The 27,805-nt window shown below is 40.1% G+C and overlaps 2 protein-coding genes across 2 annotated transcripts in view; one reads left to right on the top strand and one right to left on the bottom strand.

Moving 5' to 3' along the window:
• The window catches only part of PPTC7 (protein phosphatase targeting COQ7), a 41,564-nt gene extending 21,740 nt beyond the window's left edge, over positions 1-19,824 (top strand). The window contains exons 2-6 of the mRNA XM_082641498.1: positions 3,102-3,281; positions 9,222-9,420; positions 12,859-12,982; positions 14,529-14,658; positions 15,768-19,824. Of these exons, the coding sequence (XP_082497624.1) occupies positions 3,102-3,281; positions 9,222-9,420; positions 12,859-12,982; positions 14,529-14,658; positions 15,768-15,826 (692 nt within the window). The 3' untranslated portion in view covers positions 15,827-19,824. The remainder of the gene's footprint in view (positions 1-3,101; positions 3,282-9,221; positions 9,421-12,858; positions 12,983-14,528; positions 14,659-15,767) is intronic.
• A 2,089-nt stretch (positions 19,825-21,913) lies between these two features.
• The window catches only part of RAD9B (RAD9 checkpoint clamp component B), a gene marked incomplete at its 3' end in the record, with an annotated part of 30,589 nt that continues 24,697 nt past the window's right edge, over positions 21,914-27,805 (bottom strand). Inside the window, exon 11 of the mRNA XM_082641374.1 lies at positions 21,914-22,042. Within this exon, the coding sequence (XP_082497500.1) occupies positions 21,914-22,042 (129 nt within the window). The remainder of the gene's footprint in view (positions 22,043-27,805) is intronic.

The following is a 27,805-nucleotide window of genomic DNA, read 5'->3' as shown; positions in this document are numbered from 1 at the left end:
GTGAAATTTTGCCTGTTGGTTGGTCACAAAAGGTGAGGAAAGTTGCTTCTCCAATAGTGGTAAGTTATTTGTCAACCTCTTTACTGTTTTCCAATTCTGTTTCTTATTTTTTCAGGATGTGTTCCATTTCTGCTTGATAAGTGCCATCACCAGAAAAATAGTTTAATGTGTTCATTTCATGTTAAGCCAGTTTTTCAGGGATACATATAAGCACTTTCCTACTTTTGCACCAAATATGTTCTTTGAAGTGTGTGTGAAAGTTGAATGTACAAAAAATGTAAATATAGGTCAATTATATTTAAAAACAAACTCATAGAAAAAGAAATCAGGTTTGTGGTTACCAGAGGCAGGAGTATGGGAAGGGGAATTGGATGAAGGCAGTCAAAAGGAACAAACTTCCAGTTATAAGATAAATAAGTACTAGGAATGTAATGTACAACATGATAAATATAATTAACACTGCTGTGTGTTGTATATGAAAGTTCTTGAGAGCAAGTCCTAAGAGTTCTCATCACAAGGAAAAAATTTTTTTCTATTTCTTTAATTTTCTGTCTACATGAGATGATAGATGTTCACTAAACTTACTGTGGTATCACTTCATGATGTATGTAAGTCAAATCATTATGCTGTACACCTTAAACTTTTACAGTGCTGTAGATCAATTATATCAATAAAACTGGAAGAAAAAAATGTAAATGTGTATGTGAGGAGGATGTTTCATGCTCAGATAGCCTTAAAAATTATAAATTCCCTAATTAATATTTTTATTATAAAATCAGTACATGCTTATTATGAAAATAAAATTTTAATAATACAGAACAGTATGAAGTAAAAAGCTTAACTCTCTCATTTGTTCACTGATCTTTTTTTTTTTTTTTGCTGTATGCGGACCTCTCACTGCTGTGGCCTCTCCCGTTGTGGAGCACAGGCTCCGGACGCGCAGGCCCAGCGGCCATGGCCCACGGGCCCAGCCGCTCCGCGGCATGTGGGATCCTCCCGGACCGGGGCACGAACCCGCGTCCCCTGCATCGGCAGGCGGACTCCCAACCACTGCGCCACCAGGGAAGCCCTCACGGATCTTTTATTTTGAAAACAACTGTATTTCTTATAGGCCATTCCAGAAAGCTTCATTTGTGGTCACTTAAAATTTTAATAATGTATATATCCGACATTTTAGTTTGAATTTTAGTTTAGTTTGAATTTCAAATAAACAACCTCACAGTTTTTGAATTTAGTAGACTGTTGAATTTAGAAATTGATTTTAATGTTGAACAACTAGTTTGGTGTTGCAAGGGATTGAATAGGAGATGGTATGGTGTTGACTTTGATGTCTAATTTTTCTTGAGCACTAGTTTCCTCTCGATAAAGGAGTCTTAGGCAGACTGTGAACTCATCAACAGCTCTATGGACCCGTGAAAAATCTCTATACCAGTGCTGTTTAATAGAAATATAATGTGAGCCACACATGTCATTTTAAATTTCCTAATATTCACATTAATTAAAAATAAAAAGAAACAGGTCACATTAATTTTAATAATGTATTCTCTTTAGCACATTATATCCAAAATATTAGTTCAACATGCAATTAATATAAAAATTAATGAGCTATTTTACCCTTTTTTTCATACTAACAAGTTTTCACAAATCAAGTGTGTGTTTTATACTTAGAGCACTTCGCAGTTTGCATCAGCCCCATTTCTAGTGCTCGCTAGCCACGTGTGGTAGTGGCTGTTATACTGGGCAGTGTGGCCCTGTACAGGATAGAGGTTGTCTCAGAGGGAGGAGGAAAGGGGGTGGGATGTATTCTTTTTTTTTTTTTTTTTTTTTTTTTGCGGTACGCGGGCCTCTCACTGCTGTGGCCTCTCCCGTTGCGGAGCACAGGCTCCGGACGCGCAGGCTCAGCGGCCATGGCTCACAGGCCCAGCCACTCCGCGGCATGTGGGATTTTCCCGGACCCGGGCACGAACCCGTGTTCCCTGCATCGGCAGGCGGACTCTCAACCACTGCGCCACCAGGGAAACCCAGGTGGGATGTAGTCTTAATTTTGTTCTCTCTTTCACAGTTATTGACCAATATTTGAAGTTAAAAGTTTGCTGCTTTTGGTATTTTTTTTTTAATTTAATTTATTTATTTTATCTATTTTATTCTTGGCTGCACTGGGTCTTCGTTGCTGCATGCGGGCTTTTCTGGCTGCGGCGAGCAGGGGCCACTCTTTGTTGCAGTATGCAGGCTTCTCATTGCAGTGGCTTCTCTTGTTGTGGAGCACGGGCTCTAGGCACGTGGGCTTCCGTAGTTGTGGCACACGGGCTCAGCAGTTGTGGCTCACGGGCTCTGGAGCGCAGGCTCAGTAGTTGTGGTGCACGGGCCCAGTTGCTCCGTGGCATGTGGGATCTTCCTGGACCAGGGCTCGAACCCATGTCCCCTGCATTGGCAGGTGGATTCTTAACCACTTCGCCACCAGGGAAGCCCGCTTTTGGTATTCTTAATGATGGACAGCTCTGGCTCAGTTGTATTCTTACTAACATCAGCACTTTTTTAAAAAAATCCATTTTCAGGCTTCCCTGGTGGCGCAGTGGTTGAGAGTCTACCTGCCGATGCAGGGGACACGGGTTCGTGCCCCGGTCCAGGAGGATCCCACATGCCACGGAGCAGCTGGACCCGTGAGCCATGGCTGCTGAGCCTGCGTGTCCGGAGCCTGTGCTCCACAACGGGAGAGGCCACAATAGTGAGAGGCCCGAGTACCACAAAAAAAAAAAAAAAAAAAATCCATTTTCATTCCTATAAAATACAACAAAGATTAATAACAAATATTTCTGTACAAAGATGAAAATCCTGCTGAAATCGAACTCTTGGCTGGGAGGCAATGCCACCCTGTGGTAGCTCACGTGTTTATTCATCAATATATGAAAGATCAGATTCTAAGTAGAGAATGTGGCTTAGGGAGTATTAGTGTATAATACATTAAACCTGAGCACTTTTTATTCTGAATTTCAGGGTAAATAGATGTACTAGTATGTAGTAAAATTAGTATTAGGAAAACAGGGGTAAGAATTCCTGAGACGTTGGTAAGAATATCCTTTGAATGTAAATTTCTTTTTTAGGGGTCGCAGATGGTGTAGGAGGATGGAGAGACTATGGAGTTGATCCGTCTCAGTTCTCAGGGACTTTAATGCGGACATGTGAACGGTTAGTAAAAGAAGGACGGTTCGTCCCGAGTAATCCCATTGGAATCCTCACCACAAGCTACTGTGAGTTGCTGCAAAATAAAGTACCTTTGCTTGGTAAGTAGATATCCTATGTGTTTTCCTCTCTAAAGAAGCCCAGGAGATGGTTAACAACAAAACCAAGAAAATCACTTACCAGCCCAGCTCTTTTTCTGAGGCTCTTCCTATTAAGCAATTTGATGGAGAAGCTGTGGGCAACACCAGAATACATAATACTGCTTGAAATAGATACAACCACTTTGGAAAACAACTTAGAATTAGAGAATAAAGTTAAACATGAGCAGATAGTATGCCCCAGTAGTTCCACTTCTGGGTCTTTACCCTATAGACTAGAGAAACTCTTGCACGTCTGTGTATCAAAAGATAGGTACAAGAATGTTCATACTAACATTATTTGTAATAGCAGAAAACTGGGAACAACCTAAAAGCCCATTTATAGTAGAAAAACGCATTTTGAAAAGGAGCGAGTTAAGGTTGCATGCAGTACTCAGGAACATGTTGTTGAGGGAAAAGAGGACATTGCAGAATATCACCTAACAGTCTGATTCCATATATTTCAAATTCAGAAACATAAACAAGTAAAACTATATTGTTTAGGGATTCTAAAATATAAAAGAAGAAAGAAAAGCAAGTGGTTGTATAATTGGGATAGTGATTCTCTCCCAGGGAGGAAAAAAGAGGATAGGTCCAGCATGTAAAACTCAGTTGATTACCTGTGAGGAGTTCAGGTTGCAAATTGGCTCCCCAGCTACTAGCAGTTAACATTTAGTCTGTGTAGATCCCTGTTATTCTTGTATTAGAAAATTTACGAATACCCAGTGTTTGTTTTCTGGTATGCTAATGGAGCATCCTTTGGCTAAGCTTCTACATTTGTTTGTTAAATGGTCTCTTGGGAACTTACCCGAGCCTTCCAAGCAGGCTCTCAGAAAGGGTGTTATTAAGTTTCTGCTAACTGCCAGCATCTTTCTGGTTACTGGAAGGCCTCCCTCCCAATCACCATGCACATTTAAAATCAGCCCTCAATGTTCAATGTTAATGGAGATCTCCATGTTGTAGAATTTTGCCTTCAATTTAAAACCTTTGTAAGAAGGGGTACTTTTCATCATGCTACCATCTTCTGTCTTCTCTGTGCTGTGATTAACTAGCTTGTTCTCCTAACTGAAGAGAAATCTTGTCTAGAAGTTTCAATATACTGGTTTGTCTTAATCTGATGTTTTGGGCATGCAATCTTGAGCTTGCCTGATACCGTAAAACATCCTAGATTCTATTTCATCTCTGTAAACTTGCCGTATGACTTTGGGCAAACCACTTAACCTCTGACCCCTTATTTCCTATGTCAACTGGATAAATCTTTTTTATGAAAAGCAATGACTTAAAGCTTCTTGCAATACTCAGAAACATGTTGAGGGAAAAGAGAACATTGCAGGGTGCCATCTAACAAAAGAACCTGTAGACAGGGACCAGGGGCCTGAGTCTTCTGCCAACACCACCCCACCCTGCACCCCACAGTGCATTTACTAAATTACTGTGACTTGGAATAACCTGTTAAAACCTGTAACAACTATCCTGATTTTGTACTTTGAAAGCTCTGTTTTCTGCTGCATTTCTTCCTTGTTCCTACTTCTTCCCCTATGCACCTTCATGTAACTGGGAGAGCTTAATAAAATAATTTAAGGACATATAAGAGTTTTTCTTGCACTGAATATTATGACTACCTCTTTCTCCTAAAAGACACGTTGAAATAATCCTTCGTTACCATGTTTGACACATATACACTTCTCTCTTACCTTATCTACACATCTCTAACCTATGAGTAACTAAAACTCAAGTATATTTTGGCAAAGACAGGCTGCTGAGTTTTACTGAACCTCAGCCATAATTGCAAGTAATAATTTTATAAGATTAGGTGATCCTTTTTTAAAAATTCTGCCATGGCTTAAAAGCCTATAACATAATTCCAATATAAAGGGCAAGCTGATAGCTGTAACTACTTATTTCTTGAGAATTTCTAGCTGCTTTTAGATCTGGGTTGGCATCACAGGCTAATTGTTGACATATTATTTCCTCAGAAACCCCTAAGTGGATTTAGGTCTTATGAAGCCAACATATCTTAAGAATTTGAGGGGTTAATCCCAGTAAGGTTATCCCTTTCTTTGTTTGCTGCACAAAAGGCTTAGTGGTAGTTTACAGAATAAGGGCCAGGTGATAAAAATACTTCCATGTTAGCGTGAGGGATTTGCCCAGGGACCTGTCTGGATTGCTCAGTCGTCGGAACATTCAACACTGTTGTTCTTAGCGCTCTTTTCTTCTTTGCCAGTTTGTTCCTCTCCAAACACGTAAGAATGGTGAGCTCTTCTCCCAGTATTAGGCTACCAGGGCCTGAGCCACTGTACGCGTCAGTAATGTGAAGAGGCAGAGGAGTTGACACACTGTGAGCCCAGATGATTCTGTAAGGCTGAGCTTCCCTTCGTTGGTGCTGCTTTGCATATTAAAGCTCTGTCTATCGCTCACGAGGACCATTTTGATTCTAACGCAGTGGGTTACTGCCACAAGGGTAGCAAAATGATAGCCTGGATTTGTCAGTGAGTAATAATGAGTCAATGTGAGTCCTTCCTGCAGCACAATTTTCAAGGCTGTGCTACTCATCTGTCATTTTTTTGTTCTCAGTTAAATTAATCCCATCAGCTTTCAGAAGATCTTTTGTGTGGTGATTCTATTAATGACGTAAATGATTGGAGTTTTTGTGCATTGAGTTAGGAAGGAAGGGTAATTGGTGATTTTAGCTCTAATACAAGCTATGGAGTAGGTTCTCTGACAGCATGGCCAGTTAGTTACAATACCAATGTTTTTCTTTTCTTTGACAATTAATGGGTAGGGACTAGATAGCTTAGCATTAAAGTGTCAAGTTTGTAGCCATGCATATACTGTAGATAACAAGGAAACAGAATTTCTGAACATTACAGTGACACAAATGCTTATATTTAAGTGTTTTTAAATTAAGTTACACATTTTCACTAAGGAAAAATTAATAACAAAAATTAAATTACCTATAATCCACTAAGAAAACTTAATTTTTTAGTGATTATACTCCCTGACTTTTTCTCTTTGCCCATAGAATAATAACAACAGGAATTGAATCTACTGTGTGCTCACAATAGCTCCAGTGAGGTAGATTTGTAGGCATTTTTGTTCCTCATTTTGTTAGGAAGAAACTGAGGCCTAGAGAGAATAAGTGGTTTGCCCACGGTCATGTCATGTGGCTAGAAAATCATAGAGCACTGGGATTTAACACAGCTGGTTCCACAGCCTGTTTATTTTGTTTCTTTTTGCCTTTTAATTATCATTTTAGCAGGTTAGCCTTTGCGTACATATTGTGCTTTTTCAAAAAAAAGAATTAGAGGGCTTCCCTTGTGGCACAATGGTTGAGAGTCCGCCTGCCGATTTAGGGGACGCGGGTTCATGCCCCGGTCCTGGAAGATCCCACATGCTGCGGAGCGGCTAGGCCCGTGAGCCATGGCCGCTGAGCCTGCGTGTCCGGAGCCTGTGCTCTGCAACGGGAGAGGCCACAACAGTGAGAGGCCCACGTATCGCAAAAAAAAAAAAAAAAAAAAAAAAGAATTACAGTAAATTTCACTGTTTTTTAAAAAATAAATTTATTTATTTATTTTTGGCTGCATTGGGTCTTCGTTGCTGCGCGCAGGCTTTCTCTAGTTGCGGCAAGCAGGGGCTACTCTTCATTGCGGTGCATGGGCTTCTCATTGCGGTGGCTTCTCTTGTTGCGGAGCACAGGCTCTAGGCACGCAGGCTTCAGTAGTTACAGCATGCGGACTCAGTAGTTGTGGCTCACAGGCTCTAGAGCACAGGCTCAGTAGTTGTGGTGCACGGGCTTAGTTGCCCCGCGGGATCTTCCCGGATCAGGGGTTGAACCTGTGTCCCCTGCATTGGCAGGCAGATTCTCAACCACTGCGCCACCAGGGAAGCCCAGAATTTCATTATTTTTGAGGTACAGTTCTTTATATTTGATATCACTTTCTTTTAAGGAAACTTCAATACTAGCTTATAGTCACTTGTTTCACTTAAACTATCTTTCATTTTCAGATATATTTCTCTCACACAATTTTAGTGGCTATCAAGTAGCTAACACTTACTATGTGTTGTAAGTGTTTGACATGATTTAACTAATTTTTTCCTTACAAACAACTCTGAGGTAGTTACTGTTACCCCTATTTTTATAGATGAGCAAACTGAGGCACAGACAGGTTACATAATTTGCCCCAGGTCACACAGCTAGTAAGTGGCAGAGCTAGCATTCAGATTCAGGCAGGCTGGCGACAGAGTCTGTACTCCTAAGTATTATGTGATAGGGCATAGCTTTCCATTGTATGGATGAATTGTAAAATAATCAATCCCTTTATTTTATTTATTTTTATTTTTATTTATTTTTTTTTTTGCGGTATGCAGGCCTCTCACTGTTGTGGCCTCTCCCGTTGTGGAGCACAGGCTCCGGATGCGCAGGCTCAGTGGCCATGGCTCATGGGCCCAGCCGCTCCCTGGCATGTGGAATCTTCCCAGACCGGGGCACGAACCCGTGTCCCCTGCATTGGCAGGCGGACTCTCAACCACTGCGCCACCAGGGAAGCCCAATTTTATTTTTTTTAATTTATTTATTTAAAATGGGCTACTCTTCGTTGTGGTGCGTGGGCTTTTCTTGTCGTGGAGCGTGGGCTCTAGGCACGTGGGTTTCAGTAGTTGTGGCAGGCAGGCTCAGTAATTGTGGCTCATGGGCTCTAGAGCGCAGGCTCAGTAGTTGTAGCGCACGGGCTTAGTTGCTCCGCGGCATGTGGGATCTTCCCGGACCAGGGCTTGAACCCGTGTCCCCTGAATTGGCAGGTGGATTCTAACCACTGTGACACCAGGGAAGTCCCCAGTCCCTTAATTTTAGATGTTGAGGTTGTTACCAGTTCTTTGTGATCTTATGCAGTGTTTTTGTACTTAAGTCTTGTTTGCATCTCTTATTATTTTCTTATGATAAATCCTCACAGTAGAATTGCTAGATCAAAGGATATGCACATATTTCAGGGCAGTATTGTCCTTTAGAAAGGTTATTTAGTTCTACTCTCTTACCACTGTGAAATGAGAGTGACCATGTTTCCTACACTAGTGCAGTGATCATTTTTTAGAAATATATTTATAGACCATTTACATTTATTTCTTGGTGAACTGCTCATTTTTCTATTTTGCCATTTTTCTGTAGGTATAGGTTGAAATTTTAGCACTTGAAAGCACTTTCACTAATTGTACTGTCAGCCTCAGTCTGGGGAGGGTTATGTGAGCTGTGTGCTGCAAAGGTACACAGAAGCTTCTGCTTGGAATGTGGTCTCTTCTCTCTGAACAGGTAGTCTCTGTAAAGTGAACAGGTTGATTCCACAAGCTTCCTGGGAAAATTGCTCTTGTTACTTCATAGTGAGTCAGTCTGCAGTAAAAGTTCTTCATGACCTCAGCAGATGGAAATTCTGTTTAAAATTGTAGTTATGTGCCTTTTCTTAAATGTTAGTGAATTTCACAGAGAAGGCTTTCTGCCTATGACTAATGAGAAATGTCATGGAAACGTAACATGCTCCTTCTGGCATTTTAAGTATTAAAACTTAATATCTCAACAACATCCTTTTGAGCATTTGACATAGATTATAGCACTATTGAAATAATGTGGTTAAATACCAGCCATTTTTATTGTTTCCTGTCTCTGCAAGTGGAAGAATCCAAATCATCAGTGGCACGCTTAACTATGCATAGTATAAATCCCGTTTTCTTTCCCCGTCATGTTGATCCTGATCAGGTTACTAGGGACATTGATATGGAGCCATAACTAAGAAAGGTCCTGTTTAGGCAAAGGAGATTCAAATTATGGCATGTTGCTCTTTGGGGTGATATGACAAAAATGTGTATGCAGAGACAGCCTAGAAAGAGAAAATAAATGGAGATCAATTTTGTTTCTAGGTAGCAGTACTGCCTGCATCGTGGTGCTGGACAGAACTAGCCACCGCTTGCACACAGCAAACCTGGGCGACTCAGGCTTTCTGGTTGTCAGAGGTGGTGAAGTTGTGCACCGATCAGATGAACAGCAGCATTACTTCAACACTCCGTTCCAGCTCTCAATCGCACCCCCCGAAGCCGAGGGAGTCGTCTTGAGTGACAGGTAACCTCCCCTTTCTCACCAACAGGTTCCTTCCCATTCCCCTTAACTACAGCGTTGGAGATAGGCATTTTCCATTCTCATGTGAGAAAAGAAGGCACCTTTTAGTCTGACAAGGACCTTTTAGTCTGACATCGAAAGATACTGTGCTTGAACTTGATATTTCAGCCAAGTTGAATTCTGATAAACACCTGATAATTTGACCAGACTATGAAAATACTATTTCAGGCTTATAGAATATCAGTTTTTCATACCAAGACCACATGGTACATACAGTTGTATTTGTTAAATTGTGTTGGAGAAATGAGTCATTGTTTGTCTGTGCCATTGCCTATACAAGATTTTGCATACATTATTAGGGAAGAATGCAAACAGACATCTGCTTTATTTATCAGAATAACTTCCTGATTCTCGGGGCCTCCTATAATACGCATCAAATAGAACTTGCAGTCCCTACAAAACTTGTCAGGCGAAGTTAACTTTCAGGAAATGGACTCAGAGGTGGTCTGATGGTGCTCTTGACGTGTTCTGTTCTTTTTTTCCTTCTGACACCTTCTCGCAGTTCATTTTTAAATTGTCAAGAACTTTCCAGGAAAATCAGTACTTTTTTTTTTTTTTTTTTTTTTTTTTTTTTTTTTGCTGTACGCGGGCCTCTCACTGTTGTGGCCTCTCCCGTTGCGGAGCACAGGCTCCGGACGCACAGGCTCAGCGGCCATGGCTCACGGGCCCAGCCGCTCCGCGGCATATGGGATCCTCCCAGACCGGGGCACGAACCCGTATCCCCTGCATCGGCAGGCGGACTCTTAACCACTGCGCCACCAGGGAGGCCCATCAGTACTTTTTTGAATCAACTTTCACAGTTTTATCTTTTCTAAGATCAGAGTACAGAGTAACACTAAAACAGTCTCAGATTTCACTGCCTTTAACAGCCTTATAGGGCTTGACACAAACATTGTTGGCAATTCATAAATGTGGTTAAATGGGTAATGAACCTTTTGTAAAAGTAGAAGCATTCTAGCAAGTGCTTATTGTCTCTACTTAATAGTTCTTATTGGGCCAAATCTTAAGTCCAGACTAAGATATAATGATGATTACTGCCATCTTTTAAACTGGAATGAGCATACTGTATAATTAAGTACTCAGTATTGCCCATCTGAAGTCTATTGCTGACTCCTAGAGAGAGGGAAGCAGTTTTTTACTTTCAGATTAAGGCAGATTACCATAATTGGAAGAAAATTTGATTATAGGCCCTTCTTCAGTTGGCTATAATGCACATCAATATTAGCCCTGTTGGAGTGGGGAGAACTCAGAACCCCAAGGCCTTCGTAGATGTCAAGTTCAGCTAACAGTTTTTGGAGAACAGTGCTTTAATTTCCCTTTACTTGATCCTTCTTGTTTTGGCTTCTGAGTGCTAGAGCGGCCCTGCTGTACCTCACACGCTATCTTTGGGACAGTGTGGTCAGGACAGCACTTGGCCTGGCCTGACAGTGAGGTGGAGGTTGCTTCCCCTGGAGCCCAGAGGCAGCATGCTAGCATGTGATTTCAGCTCGTGTTTCGGTGTAGTCAAAAGTTTCCAGCAGCACAGTATGTTCAATCAAAATGGGCAAAACTGCAGCTGGCAGAACACCAAGCTCATGGGTGGGAGTGTTGGGAGAAGAGGACGATCTGTCCAATGGCAGCGAGTCTCTCACAGACAGAATAGCAAAGGACACTCCTGGGGAAAGAAAAACCTCAGCATAAAATAGAACTTCCTTGCCAACCTGGTCATTAATCTAAACTTCTAGAATCTGATTAGTTTCCAAAGACTGAGCAAATGTGAAATGTCTTGTATTGTTTCTCTTTATTCCATGGAAGAAATCGACCTGGTTTCTACCAGTTTTACAGTCTTTTTGAATTTTTCTTATTTTTTGGTCTTTTTTGTTTCCCAGCTGCATGTTATCTCCTTAGTTATTAGTCCCTCTTATCCATAAAATATTATTTTAAGCTTAACTTACAGATTTCCTTTAGTAGCTGTTCTTACAAAATGTTTACTGTATAACTGTGTAAGCGAAAGCTAATTTGTTCCTTGCCAAAAGCCCGTCACAGAACTTCTAGATGTGCTGCTGCTTTCCTCAGTCAAGAGAAGATGAACTAGAAATATCCTCAGTGTGCTTTGCGTAAATCCCCAGCAGGCATGGGTGGGCTGTTTGTTTTTATGTCCTCTCTTTGCAAATTTTATAACATGTCACTTACACAAGTTTTTTCTTGTTTTTAATCAAGCTTAGGGTGCTTTGGTTCTGGCCCCTCCATTCTGGGTCAGTGTATGAATTTTTTCCTGGCTCTTGTTCCCTAATTACAAGTGAAGGTAGATTATCAGATATCTCACCTTTCCCTCACCTTGGAGGCTTGGAAGCAGTGGAGCTGGCCTTTGGAAATGGCTGAGAACCAGCCTCTGAGGGAACCATTAACTCTTTGAATATATTTTCTCTTCTCCCCACCTGTGGTTCCCCCCACCCCCCGTTCTTATATCTGTTTTCTTATATCTTTTTAAAAGTTTGACACAAAAAGATGTAGTGAAAAATCAAGCTTCTGTCCCTACCCCATCCACACATTCTGTCCTCAGAGGCAGCCACTGCCAGATTTATTCTCTGCATATAGAAGCATCTCTCTCTCACACACACACACACACAGAGTACCTTCTTCTCTTCATTAACAATATAGTAATGAGTTTTTCCCCAATTTGGAGGGTCAGTTACTTTGTTTCTTCCATTCATTAGATATTACTTGAAGACCTACTGTGTGCCAGGCACACTAATAAATAAGTAACCTGTACATGATGAGCACTTTGTAAGCCCTAGGAGACACACAGTCCTTACTCTACCAGAGTAAGTATGACTTAGTAATCCTAATTTGGTATTACTAGTAATATACTAGTAATTACTAGTATTATAGTAAGAAATACCATTGCAGGTATTTCATATGAGTTAATTCTTATAGGATTATTATTCCACTTATAGGATTGTTATTCCACTATAACACAGCCTCCTGAGAGCCAAATTCAAGCCTGCAGGGAAACTGATGAGTGGAAAGTGAATAAGAGAGGATGGAATTTGGCTCTAAAGAGTTAGGAAACAAAGACTCATTTCCACCAGGATTTTAGAGGCATTTTAGTGTCTGACTCAGAAAAGAACCCTTCCGCGTTTTAAACCACGTGCGACTAATCATCAAACTCAGTTTTACTTGATAGTTTTAGTTAAGCTTTTGAAATATTTATATCAGAGTTTTCAGTTAATTTCTTTCAAGGTTAGAAATTTCAGAATGCTGGTTTTTATTATTGACTGCTACTATATATTAGTTTTCCTTAAAGCCTCATTACGTTGTAGCATCATTCCCATTGGAAACTTTTAACAGTTATCTCTAAAGGGCTCTGTTAACTTTGTCCCTATGCTGTCCTTGTCACAGCCCGGATGCCGCTGATAGCACATCTTTTGATGTCCAGTTAGGAGACATTATCCTGACGGCGACAGATGGACTCTTTGACAACATGCCTGATTATATGATCCTTCAGGAGCTAAAAAAGTTAAAGGTAATTAACTCAAAGGTTGGCCTTTGGAAACAGTGACCCTCTCTGGGCAGCTGAGTTTTATTAATTCAATTGCATTATCTCTTTTTGTAGTTTTGGAAAGGACTATTTTGTGAATTTAGGGAAATAAAAATGGTTCTAATCTTTCAAACAATGGTAGATGGAAATATTCACAGTTGGAGAACTTGAGGGGAAAAGAGGCTTCTCATCCAAGCCTTTATTTAGTAGGGTGGTAAAGGTAGGAAAAGTCCAGATGGGCGATTTCTTGTTTGTGTTTTTAATGGTATTTTAATTGTATTTAATGGTATTAGTTGCTGGTTGTCTTTTTCACTTTTTATTCTCGTAGCAAACTCAGCAGGTGTTCAGGCTGGGAAAGATAGGAAATCATCATACCAGAGCCAGCCAAGGCAGCAGCCAAGGGCAGCAGGCAGCTAGGGGCCTTGATGTGATCTGAGCTGTCACCAGTAACGAAACTGTTCAGATTTGGCCCATACAGAGAGTGGAAGGAAGTGAAAACCAGTCTGCATATTCTCCTGGCTTTGTAAAGTACTGACTCTGGGGAAAATTAGTCTTTTCTCATGTTTTTACCACTAACCACTATGACTTTGCGTAAGTTTCTAAACTTTTTAAGCAATATTTTCCTCACCTGTAAAATGGTGGAGTGGTACAAAAGGCCTGTTTTGTAGGGTTTTGGTAAGGATATACCAAGACCATGCATTAGAAACCCTTAGCACCACGCCTTGTCTGTGGGGCCTAGTAAAGGTCAGGCACTTAACACGTGCTGACACTGTGCTCTGTGTGGTAACAGAATGACAAGCAGAAATGACACATTCCCTGCCCTTATGGAGCTTACATTCTAGTGGAGGAAGACAGATAATACAGAGAAAGAAAGAATAGCTATAATGGTGGTGGTAAATAAGAAGAAGAAAAATAAAGTAAGGTGAAGGAATACAGAATAGAGAGGGATTTTCAGTAGGGCAACTGGCAGCCCTTACTTGGAGAGCACACTGTGCTTGGCCAGGGGTGCGTTCCCAAGCAAGGAAACTTTTGAGGTCATCCCGAAGTGCTATCAAAATCCGCCCTTTCAACCCCATCCCATTTTAGCAAGAATGCCTTAAGAATTTCAACTGAGAAAAAAACCCCAAATATGAAAATTCAAGGGACTTCCCTGATGGTCCAGTGGTTAAGACTCCACGCTTCCACTGCATGGGGTGTGGGTTTGATCCCTGGTCAGGGAACTGAGATCCCACATGCCACATGGCGTGGCCAAAAAAAAAAAAAGAAAGAAAATTCACACTTCAGGACCCAAGTCCATGCAAAGGACTTTCTAATTGACATCTTATGCAGGCAGCACTGGTGATCTCATTCATTTTAGTCGAGGTATAATGTTTCATTGTCTTCTCTAACTGGAATAAAACTTAAATGGTGGAAACTATGATTAGATAAATGTTACTGTCTTAAAAAGTGATGCTTGCAAGTGATGTTTACTGTGTGCAGAAATCATGTGAGGCATTCTGGTAAAAATAACTCCCTTTTGTTTTCATATTAGAATTCAAATTATGAGAGTATACAACAGACGGCAAGAAGCATTGCTGAGCAAGCTCATGAGCTGGCCTATGACCCAAATTATATGTCACCTTTTGCACAGTTTGCATGTGACAATGGATTGAATGTGAGAGGTAAGCATTCTTTAGGAAGGTCATAGGGACTAACTGGGGACATAGAGGATGGGAGCATTCTGGGCTGTGGGTGAGGCAAACTACAGCACTGGGGTGAGACTGCTGAGGTACCCTCTCCCAGCTGTGAGCCTTTGGGAGCAAGGTGAGCAGGCTCTAACACTGAAGGACAGAGCAAGTGCATGTCATCATGTGTTCCCCACAGAGGTGCCCTTCAGAACTGAATTTAATTGGCTGCAGAGGCAGGTGGAACCTGAAGCCCTTTATTGCTGCCACTGCACTGCTTGGACCTGAGCCCCAAAAGCCTCCGAGCTCTGCCTGGAGGGCCTGGACATTCCTAACGGTTTAAACATTCTGCCCTTCACGAGTCTGACATTTCACTTCTCCCTTCCTCTGGCTTCGTGGGACTCATTGACAGTCTTTGCCTGCCAAATTGCCATGGCAGGTTTTGAAGATGGAAGTAATGTTAGACTGTCCTTGCCTAAAGAGTCTTCCTATCTACTGAGCGATATGTAGCTTTGGGAGCAGGCCAAGTAGCCCAGTCTTGGAGCTCAGATGACATGTTGATGCTAGCATATCAGAACTAGTAGAGTTGGTCAGTTTCTTGCTGGTGTAATCTTATGATATGTAAAGCATTTCTTAGCTGTCCAGGAAATATTCAAATAGAAAAAAGCACATGCCATAGCTGATTGCCAGATTAGAATACAAGACTATTGCTAGTTTCAAAACATTGGATATGTTTGTCCAAATTAGGATTGTGGGTATAACATGTAACTTTTTTGTCAGGCAGAATTAATCTTAGCCACCTTTTGTCGTTATTGTGATTGCTATAAACAGAGGATATGGTGGTGGCCATTTTAACAGAGCTGTTGTAAAGGAGCAGGGAAGGTTTTTTTTTTTTTTTAAAGCTTCAATTAAATTACATGTAATTTCTTGGTGCATTTTAACTATTTATCAACTGATTTTTTTCCTTTTTTCTGCCAGAGTATATTGACAAACCAAACCTTCCTGAAATGCCAGTATTTGCTTCCTAGTACTTATTTATTTAGGCTTACATTTTTTATTGACTTTTCCTTTTAAAATATATAAATACGTTTTCATTTTCATTTTAGGTGGAAAGCCAGATGACATCACTGTCCTTCTCTCAATAGTGGCTGAGTATACAGACTGACTCACCTAGGTGTCAACTCCTGCCTCTCCTTTCATCATCCCAAATTCTCCCCTACCGTGTGTGCTGATCCTGCTGGCAGGACCATGTTTCTTTGCTACTGATCTCAGTGGCCAGTGATGTAAGCCTTTTGCCTGTCTTTTTGAGACCCCATTGAGATCTTTGTTGAGAACCACTACTGTCATTCACTAGCTCATATCTGCCAGCAACATTTGAAGAGAATCAAGATTTGAAGATTGGCCTTCACTTCACATTGTCCTTTCCATGATGGGATGGAGGTTTTCAAAGCCAAAATGTCTATTACTTTTCAAAAACGGTTGAAGTATTGAAAATGAGTAATATTGGTAAAGTGAATTCAAAATTAGAATGTTAAAGGGATTTTAAAAGTCTAACACAAATTGTATGTTATGGTACATCTACTAGAAACATACGTTGTTCATCAAAAGATATGTTACACGTGTACTATACAGTCTGTGTTATGATTGGGTGTGGCTTTATGTTTTCATTATAAACTCCTCTATTTTTCAGGGGCTTATAATCTTGCTCTATTACATTGTTCTGGATTACAAAATCTTGATCTGGGGGGCTTTTTTTTGGTTACAAGTTGGAAGAAAAATTCAGTTTAGTTCTATATGTGCAAATGTTTCATGGTTTTTAAAAGATGATTAATTGTGCTCCTGTGATGAAAGTTTCAGCAGTTTATTGATTACTGCATATCACAGGCTGGTGGCCTGATCTGCAGAGGGGTTTGGGGAGACTCCTTACCAAAAATTTTTAATGGAAATATTATTCAAGGTTATAAAATTCCTCAAAGCCTACAAATTTAATGTTACAGCTGAAATTCCTCCCAGCTGTCTGATATGATGCCCCCGTGTGGGAGCTTTAGGCCCACAGGCCTGATGGGTTGAGAATGGAACAGCTCTAACTTTGAATTTTGTTGGCCTTTGATGGTCACGCTATACCCCTTGTCTCACTCTTAGACCTGTTGTTAGTAGCCTTGCTTTCTATAGAGCATGTACCAAATTCAGGGAGTCCATGTGGAAAGAACACTGTGGGCAGCGGCACAAGAGTCCACGAGGAAAACTCCTAGTGATGATATGACATTTGCATTTGCCCTACACAGAAATTTAGGGGTTTCTGAATCAAGCTTAATGTTTACAGTTTCCGAATAGCCATCTTGCAGTGTATAGTTTCCTTATAAAATTACCCCACATTCAGTTTTTCCATTATCTGCAAACTCAAACTTATTTTTAAGGTTTGTGTACAAGTCAACTGCTGTAAAGATATATATTTTTGGGTCAGTTTTTTTCCTTCATTAACTTCGTGGTAGAAAAATATATATACTTAGAAATCCTTAAATTAAAGCCATGTTTTATATATGTCAGGTAACATTGGTGTATAGATGAGAATGCAATTAAACCTAATGAGAATCTACTTGAGAATATAGAAAGTCTCTTTCTCTAAAGGAGATACTTACTCCCTGGTTTATTGCATTAAAACTTATGTTTGAGGTTACCTCAACTTGTTTTAAAAGATTTTGTTTTGTGAATTTGTACTGTATATTTGAGTAACTGTCAAGCTTTTGTTTTATTTAAAATTGTTTAACATGTACCATGTACATGTCATTACTATATTTCAATGCATCATGCTTGTAACAGGCATTTCATTTATAATAAGAATGAGTTATTCATTTGTAAGCCGTTCAGTAATTTATCTACTATTCCTAAATTGGCATAATGTTAGATATCTATTTTGAATCACCTTTAATTACATGTCAGAATGCCTTAACTACCCTAACTTGACAAAACAGAATTCTTTGGTAGAGGAGGTGGGGGGTGGGGTGGGGGGTGGAGAGAGACTCTGTTTAAATAATGAGAATCCATCGTGCTGTGATAAAACACAGAAGCGTGAGTGGCAAGTGGCGGGGTATTTATTTTGCACAAACTATTTGCAGTCTCTGTGTATTTAAAAAGTAAAGAAAGTTGCATCCAGAAGGGTTTTGTTGGAAGGAATACATTTACACTTGGGCTGACAACTTCAGTTCTTTTGTTGGGTTTTTAATTATTTCTGGTCAGAGGTATGGAGCCTTATGATCTGGATATATTTTGTATTAATTTTCCAATGCATACATTTAATTCCTGGTAAGAGCAGTGCTGGTCACGTCACTGGCTTTCTCTGCACTCATCTAAACCCATCAAACACAGTCTTTTTTTTTTTGCGGTACACGGGCCTCTCACTGTTGTGGCCTCTCCTGTTGCGGAGCACAGGCTACGGACGCGCAGGCTCAGTGGCCGTGGCTCACGGGCCCAGCTGCTCCGCGGCATGTGGGATCCTCCCGGACCGGGGCACGAACCCGTGTCCCCTGCATCAGCAGGCGGACTCTCAACCACTGCGCCACCAGGGAAGCCCCAAACACAATCTTCATAAAGGTAGATTGATGGTTTTTTACACAACTCATTTAATCAACTTACTCTTTTTTGAGAAATGAGCGTTAGAAATTGACAATGTGTTTGTTCCAGGGATGTTGAAAATAGTGGGACAAGAATTGAGTTTCACAGGGGAACTGACTTTGGACCTGGCCTGTAGATTTGGGACACAAAATATTTTCTTTTTTTCCCCTGCCCATTTTGTGTTATGCACTTAATTTTATGACTGCGGGGGTCTGTTGGAGTGCTGCTTAACAAGTAACTCTCCTTCCACTGTCAGTGGTCAGAGGCTGTGTAGTACTCATACTGGAATTTTCCATGTCACAGGACCCAAGTCTTTGTGGGGTGTGCCTGAGATATACCACTTGGTGGGTCTAATTCTGAACTTGATGTGTTAATTGTATTTTAAATCAAGCAGTATAAACACACATATTGATACATTTGCCTCACGTAGTGGACTTTTATAACAAAAGAGAATTTGGATTTCTAATTTACAAATGGCAAATTATTTATCCCTCTCTGGATGCACCAAAGACCAGTAAAGTTTATAGCTTTTCCATCTATATTTATAAAGCAATACTGTATTATAAAAATCAATATTTTTATCACATGCTTGAAATTTTTATTTTGTTCTGTTTTAAAATGTGCACTCTAAACATATCAGAACCTTATTTCTTCCTGTGAACTTAAGCTGCCTGCGCACAAAAAAGAATTCACTGAATGGATACGCAATAGAGTCCATAGGCTCCTAAAAACTGAAAGAAGAAATGAGGTGGGGAAAACAAGTTACTTGTCCTGAATTACTGTACTGGCTTGACATGGTTGATGGGTACTAAATCACAAAAGAATCCATTCCAGGTGTGCATGTCTGGGAGTCGGGCTGTAACTAGATTAGAAACTAGATTTCGAGCTTTGCATGATGGGCGAGTATCTTATCACATCGGTTGCATTCGTTCTGGATAGAATAGTAGCTTTCAGTACCGCCTTCAGTACCACCAACATACCACATCATGTAACAAGGCAGTAATTGTGGGAATTCACTGAGTCAGTTTTGAGCGTTTTGGAGATTGTAAACAAGATTGGCTAGAACTGTAAATGTTTGTACTTCTGATTAAGTTCATGGTTCCTTGTCACCTTATACCAGCTATCTTTGGTAGAAGCTACAGCATCCAATTTTCCTGGAAACTCACATTTTTGCATTTAACAAATTTTACAACATCAAAAAACCAAAATCTGCTTATAAAACAAAATGTGAAACAGAAAACATTTGGATTCTATTGTTTAAAAAAATTAAATTCTTTGCAAAATTGAACTGCAACTAAAAATCGACAGTATCCATGTCAAAATTTTAACTGTAAGCAGGTAGTTTGTGGCAAAGATGGCTAAATAATGAAGCAAGTCTGAATTTGTGTATACTAATGAGCTGCTTTTTTCTGTTGAGACTATCATTATTTGTCTTACCCAAGAGGCAATGACCTGAATTGGATGTCTGAAGTATAACTTATGCAGGAATAGTTCTGTAAATACATTTAAATAAACTGTAAAGATATTTAATAAATATAGTATTTATACTAATCTGTGTACTCCTTTTAATTTGAGTGGTAACAAAATAAGACACTGGCCCTTGACATTGATTTTGTTGGTCCCTATCAGGTCCTCATTTCCAAGCCTCTTAGTCTAGCAGTGACTCCATACTGTGTAGCTATCATTTCTGTCTTTTACTAGTTTATTCACTAAGGCTCTTTTTCACCAGCTCATTTACTACATCAGTTTAGCTTCCTCAAAAATTCATCAAACTGGATTAATAATTGAATGTAACATATAGATGGTTTCCCAGCTGAGAAGTCTTTTGCATCTTCTAAATGGTATGTGAAGTCAAACAAAAATCTGGTGTCATTTAAATTTAGCATTCTGTATCCAAATTCTAAAATCCAAACTATATACAATTTGACAGTGTAACTATCTTTTACAGACCAGTGCTGCATCTAGGTGATTACTGATGATGATGATGATGCCTTCACAGCCTAAACTGCCCTGGCCCATTTCAGCGAGCGAACAAGAAACTTCATCCTCAGCAAGGAGACCTACAGTTACTCTCGGGTATAAATGTTCTCCGTGTAGTCATCTGCATTTATTAGGAATATGTGAAATTCAGTGTTAGTCATCAGTGTAAGCAAAAAATACATAAATCTTTAGCCTACAATGTGAAATTATGTGGGCATTGCCAGTTTCCAAAAAAAGCTTGATGAAAGCCCAGTTTCATTCACTGAGGAACATTTTGGGATGAACTTGAGTTTTTATTAGGTTATTGTGGGTAGCTATGACTCATTACCAAGCTACAAGAGCCAAACTCATTCTGGTTTTAGTTTGAACTCTGTTCACAGTTCTAAAGTTTACTAATCCACTCAGCCACCTTTGTCTTATTATTAATTCCTCACAAAATCTAAAGCACAATTGCTTGCCAGTTAACATTTCCTTGTGATTTGATGGTTTCACAGGCTTAACAATTAAGGTGTTACAAAAGTCTAGTTTGTCAGGTTATAACTGATTCTAAACAGGTTTGGGAGAGGGAGAGGCACACATCATAAGATGTTATATAACAATATTTCTGTGCCAGATTTTTTATTCTGTGCAGGTAAGAAGCTAATTCTTAAAGAGGCAAAGAACAGAGACATGCATCTTCCACCTCATTCCCCTCCAAACCCAGGCTTTCTTGGCAGTGGAGGCTGTTGTTCTATATCAGATAATACAGAAATAATTTTTTGGCATCACTTCTTTTCTGCATCACACTGCAAAATTTTAAAGTCATATTTTTTTACTTAAAATCTTAACAAAATATAGCAAGCAACAGACCAAAAATGTTATGGCATTACATGCATAACTTTTTACTATGTCTGAAAGCACCAAAACTCAAATGTTTGCAATCAAACACAGAAGATACCTGAACTCTACAAGCCATATTGATGCACTCAAAATGGCTGCTAAAGAAAGTTTAAATACCTTTATAAAACTGGTAAAGAAAATGCTAAAAACTCTAGTGTGAATGTGCACTGAATTGAAGAATTCTTTTTTATTTTTTTAAATTTTATTTATTTGGCTGTGTTGGGTCTTCATTGCTCCACGCGTGCTTTCTCTAGTTGCGGTGAGCAGGGGCTACTCTTCGTTGCAGTGCCCGGGCTTCTCATTGCGGTGGCTTCTGTTGTTGTGGAGCATGGCCTCTAGGCATGCGGGCTTCAGTAGTTGTGACTCATGGGCTCTAGAGTGCAGGCTCAGTAGTTGCGGCACACGGGCTTAGTTGCTCCGCAGCATATGGGATCTTCCCGGACCAGGGCTTGAACCCGTGTCCCCTGCATTGGCAGGCGGACTCAACCACTGCACTACCAGGGAATTCCCTGAATTGAAGAATTCTAATGAGCTTTTTCCCTGCACAGAAAACTTCTCCCTCCCAAGAAGCATAATGGATTTAAAGCAAATTACATTTACTTGAAAAGCAGCTATTTCTAGATATGGTTGTTGTATAAGAAGATGTTTAGAAAACCAGCAGCCCATTATCCATTTCAAGGAAGTCCAAGACAATATCTTCATAGGCTTAAGTGTGAAAATGAGTTTGAGGTGCAAGTGAGCCAGTAAATGGGTGGGGGGCCAGCTCAGCCATCATTAAGTGTTAGAATGTAGAAAAACTGCCATTATTCACGTCCTCTTCACTGTCACTTGCTGTTGCCAGACTGTGGAAAGGGTGGTTGAAGTGTTCTCGTTGGTCAGAAGAAACTGCTCCAAAGAACATGCAAGAAAACTGGAGGGGAAAAAAGTAACTGTACTGTTTATTCAAAGCAAGTTAGTGCTCATCAAATACCCCTTTTCAGAAACTCAGCCAAGGTGGTCTCCCTAACTTTAATAGTGATGGTTCATGAAATACCCAGAACCTTCTTGAGTGACCCAAAACATCCTAACATAAAACCCTTCCCTGGACTCCAAAGGCACACAGTGTGGGATCAGTGGTCTGCTTCTGACTACCTTGCCTGAGCCATTGAAACTAACACCAGGGACTTCCCTGGTGGTCCAGTGGCTAGGACTCCGCACTCCCAGTGTAGGAGGCCCAGGTTCAATCCCTGGTCGGGGAACTGGGTCCCACATGCAGCAAATGCAACTAAAGATCCCACATGCCTCAACAAAGATCCCGCGTCCCACAACTAAGACCCGGCGCAGCCAAATTAGTTAATTAATTAATTTTTAAAAGAAAGAAAAAAAGAAAGAAACTAACACTAAGGCTGTGGGAGACAGAGATAAAGGGAGACACTGTAGGCCATCCTGCTCGACTCCATCCATCTTCTCTCCTTTCCCTCCTGCTGCGACAGAAGCAGCTACTCCTGACTAGAGCCAGTCCTTCTCTCCCTGTTTCTGACTCCCAGCCCCTCCCATGCCTCTCCTCTACTGGATAAAAATGTCAGCATTTTAAAATAATTAAATGTCTCTCATTAAAATATATAAATAGCCTCATTCCCTTCCTCCCTCCATCCTTACCTCTGCTGTAGAGTTGTCTACACTTGCTTTCTCCCTTTTCTCATTCTCCTATTCTTCCATCCTATCTAAAAAAGCTCCTGACCCTCACACAGAAGCACTTCTCAAGATGGTCACCAAAAATTGCCAGATCCTTAAGCCAATTACCATTTTCAGTCTCCATCCCACTTGATAGTCACTCGGACACTTTCTTCTCAAACCTTCCTCATGCTGCATTCTCCTGGTTGCTCTTAGACTTTTTAGCTGGCTTACCCTCTTCTACCCAGCCTTTGAATCAGGGTTTCTCAGCCTTAACACTACTGACATTTGAGGCCTGATGCTGCTTTGTTGTGAGGGCTGTCCTGCTCGTGGGAGGATGTTGAGCAGCATCCCTCGCCTCTGCCCACTAGATGCCAGTAGCACCCTCCTTCCTGAACTGTGACATCCAGAATTGTCTCCAGACACTGCCCAACGTCCCCTGGCCCTGGTTAAGAACCACTGCTTTAAATGATGGCAGTACTCTCCCCTGCACCCTCTCCCTAGGAACTTTCATTCACACTGCTGGCAGAAATTACTATGTATGTATATGTCAGGGAGTCTCACAGAATTTGAACTTCACATATCCTACTACCTACTTGATTTCTGCCACTTAACATGTCCAAAATAGAATTCATGACCTTAGTGAGCATTGAACCTGTTGCTCCAAACCTTGATACCTCCTTTTCCCTTAAGCCCCATAACCAATCCATCACAGAGTCCCGCTGCTTCTACCTCCTCAATTAGCTGTCTACTTTGGCCACTTCTCTCCATTGCTACTGAATCACCATCTCTCAGATGCCACAACTGAACTTCCATTCTTGCCTCACTGCACCCCATTCTGCACATAGTAGCTGCAACTAAGGTTATCTTTCAAAAATTCAACTCTGGCAGCCCTCCCTGTTAAAATCCTTCAAATACTTTAAATGCCACAGTACTTTATATGGCCGTTTACATGGCTGTTTACATCTGGCATGAATCGGCACTTACCAATTACTCTAGTTTCATTCACCCTGTGCCATTGTTTCACCCTGCCTATCTGCCTGCTAACCACACTGGTCATCCTCCAGTTCCTTAAAACCAGCACGCTCCCTCCATCACAGGGGCTTTTGCACATGCCACACATCCACTCAACTCCCCCCTACTACCTCATCCTTTCCAGTTTAGCTCAAACACCAATTTCAAAGAAGACTTTCTGACCTCCTAGATTAGGTCAGTTCATACCTTAAATCCTCTCAAAGCACCTTAAACTTTTCCTTTATTGAACTTACCACAGGTTTTTAAAAATTATCAAATATTTAGTCATGTGACTATTTGTTTAATGTCTATCTCCCTCCAAGTCTATAATCAAGTTTAGGAACCTTTCTTGTTTATTTTGCATACCATTGTATACCCCAGATCTACAACACAAGGCCCTCAACAAATACCTGTGGGAGTTGCATGGTAGGTAACAAGAATGAATAAATGAATGATTCCTGTTCTTGGCTCATCCTCACACATCAGAAGGTGAAGATGCCCTCTGCATGGGGCAGTTCTGACAGCAGCTGTTGAACCCTTGCTCCAGATGAAACACCCCAAATTAGCTGTGATATAGCCTGTGGTAGGCAGAATGATGGCCTGCCCGCACCCCCAAAGATGTCCATGTCTTAATCCCAGGAGCCTGTGAATATGTTATATCACATGGCAAAAGGTAATTAAGGTAGCAAATGGAATAAAGTTGCTAATCAGTGACCTGGACTATCCAGGTGGGCCCAGTGGACTCACAGGATCCTTAAATGTGAAAAGCAGAGAAGAATCAGCATCAGAGTGAAGCAATGTGAAAAGGACTTGACTGGCCAATGCTGGTTTTAAAGCTGGAAGGAAACCACAATCAAAGAATGCAGGTGATCTCAAGAAGATAGGAAAGGCAAGAAAGCAGATTCTTCCCTAGAGTCTCCACAAAGGAACACAGCCTTGCCAACACCTTGATTTTAGCTCAGTGAGACCCATTTTGGACTTCTGAACTGTAAGATAATTTGTGTTGTCTTAAGCCATTGAATTTGTGGTAATTTGTTATAGCAGCAATAGGAAACTAATACACTGGCTTTGATTTTAATTGGAGGCATAGTCTCAGTTGCTTCTGAAGAGTCTAGTGTTAACCAAGGTCAAGATCCAAAGGCTGGAATTGACCTAATGATAGCATCTGTGTCTGTTCAATGTATAATATCATGTGCAAATAGCTCTTCATAATGCTTACTGTGCTATATTAAACTAAAAACCTACTAGTTTACTTTGGACTTTGAGAGCTGCCCTGAATTTGCCATTGACTTAAGATAAATGTCATTTGCTACCCCCTCTTTTCCCTACCTACTCTTTGGCCTTTAAATCTTTCATGGCTGGATGATCAAGCCTTTCCCTGGTATATAACAGTCTTCTAATGGGGAAAGTTTATGAATGGCCATACAACTTGGAATTAGTCCAAGTCCTATACAAATTGGGTAAGAAGATAAATTATTATAAAAATTTAAGAATAATATTCATATTCTCTTAAAAATAGAACTACCATACAATCCAGCAATTCCACTCCTGCCTATTTTTCAGAAAAAAAACAAAAACGCTAATTCAAAAAGATATCTGCACCCCTGTGTTCATTGCAGCATTATTTATAATAGCCAAGATATAGAAGCAACCTAAGTGTCCACCGATAGAAGAATGGATAAAGAAGATGCGGTGTGTGTACACAGTGGAATATCACTCAGCCACAAAAAAGAATAAAATCTTGCCATTTGCAACAACATCAATGGACCTAGAAGGTATTACGTTCAGTGAAATAAGTCAGAGAAAGACAATTACAGTATGATTTCACTTATATACGGAATTTAAAAAGCAAAACAAATGAACAAACGCAACAAAACAGAAACAGACTCATAGATACAAAAAACAGGTGGTTGCCAGAGGGGAGGGGTGTGGAGGGATGAGTGAAATAGGTGAGGGAGATTAAGAGGTACAAACTTCCAGTTACAAAATAAATGAGTCATGGGAATGAAATGTACAGCATGGGGAATACAGTCAACAATATTATAATAACTTTGTATGGTGACTTTGGTCTTTGAAAACTGCCCTAAATTTGCTATTGACTTATTGTGATCATTTTGTAATGTATAGAAATATCAAATCATTATGTTCTGTACCTAGAACTAACAGAGTGTTGTAGGTCAATAATACTTCAATAAAAAATATGATAATAATATAGATATTTCCCCCATTTTGGTGCCCCTGAGAGCTGTATATAACTTATTGAAAATCCACAATGGAAAAAAATATTGGTCATTTGAATATTAGAATATAGTAATACTCCTCTACAACAGTTTAATTTTGAAAATGCCCTTTCCCAAAGTAGAATACTACCATATTATTTATCTTTTTAAATAAGGTGAATTAAAATTGATTTCATTTTGGAATTTTGTGATACTACTTGAAGGATTTAAAAATTTTTCTTAGCCTATCCCAAACCAGGGCTGAAGGTTTGCCAACCACTGGTATTCCTAGTGCATAACTAGGAATACAGAGATGAGTAAGACTCAGGCCTGTCCTTGATGAGCTCACAATCTACCTAGTGGAGTAACAAGCATAATTATTAAATTATTACGTGACATTAATAATGAATAAAACAAACAAAATGATTTGATTAGAATGAGAAGACTTCAAAAAGAGACGTATCACTTGAGCTGGGCTTTGAAGGGTGGGTAGGGGTTTGAACGGTGAAAAAAGGAATACTATCACCCCAGACTGTAGGAGCAATAGTATGAACAAAAGTAGAACACAAAAGCATTTGCTGAATGTTTCCACTAAGATCAGGATCTAAGCAAGCATGCCCACTCTCTCCACTGTTAATGTTGTACTAGAGATTATGTGCTAACACAACTGAACAAAAGAGTCACTTGGAGAGATTAAAGAAGAAATGAAACTATCTCTATATAAAAATGACATATAGCATGTCTGGAAACCCTGAGAGAATCAATGATAAAACTAATGGAAACAATAAAATAATTCAGCAGGGTAGTAGGATATAAAATTAACACACACAAAAAAGTATCCTTCATATACGCAAACAACAGGCAGTCAGAAAACATAATGGTAGAGAAAACTATTCACAATAGCAATATAAAAGGTTAATTATGTAGGAATAAACTTAAATGTGTAAATGTATATGAGAAACATTTTAAGACACTCCTGAGAGACACAAAAGTAGACCTAACAAGTGGAAATATATTGCCTGTGTTTGGATAGAATGACTCAACATCATAAAGGTGTCTCGTAACATCTCCAAGTTAACAGAAATTTAAGGAAATCCCAATTAAAAAAATACCAACAGACTTTTTCTGGAACTAGATAAGTTGATATTAAAGTTCAAGTAAAAAATACACATTCAGGAATAGCCAGGAAAAACTGACCAAATCTACAAAGGGATACTAACTCTACCAGACATTAAAACATACTCTGAAGGGCTGGAACTGGACCTCAGGGGAGGAAATGAGAAGCTTTTATTAAATACCCTAGGGAAAGTCCCTGAATGCCATTCCAAGGAGTTTAGGTGAAATCCTATGGGAGAAGCAGAATGATCCAAGAGACAATAAAAGCAGAAGAGTGATGTATAACAATAACATTTAATGAGCACTGACCATGTGCCAGCTCCTTGTATTAGCCCAATTAATTTTCACAACAATTCAATTGGGTAGCATTATTATTATTCCCATTTTACTAACAGAAAGAAAACTGAAGCAAAGATAAGTAACTTATCCAAGTTACACGGCTAATAAGTGGCAAGACAGAGATTCCAACCCAGAAACTCTAGAGCCAGTGCTCTGGAGTCCTATACCTCACTGTAAATATAAGGTCTCAAAAGAATCTTCTGGTACACTGTGGAGGAAACCAGAGGAGAATGGATGCATGGAGGTCAATCAGAAGGCTCACTGTAGTTCATATAGAAGATGATAATGGTCTAAATTATTTACCCATAATGTAATTTCATTTTTGCAGGAGT

Source organism: Mesoplodon mirus (assembly GCF_964341445.2).
Source record: "Mesoplodon mirus genome assembly, chromosome: 13".
Taxonomy (NCBI): Eukaryota; Metazoa; Chordata; class Mammalia; order Artiodactyla; family Ziphiidae; genus Mesoplodon; species Mesoplodon mirus.
Note: the sequence above shows the minus strand (reverse complement) of the source record. Positions and strands in the feature narration are given on the sequence as shown.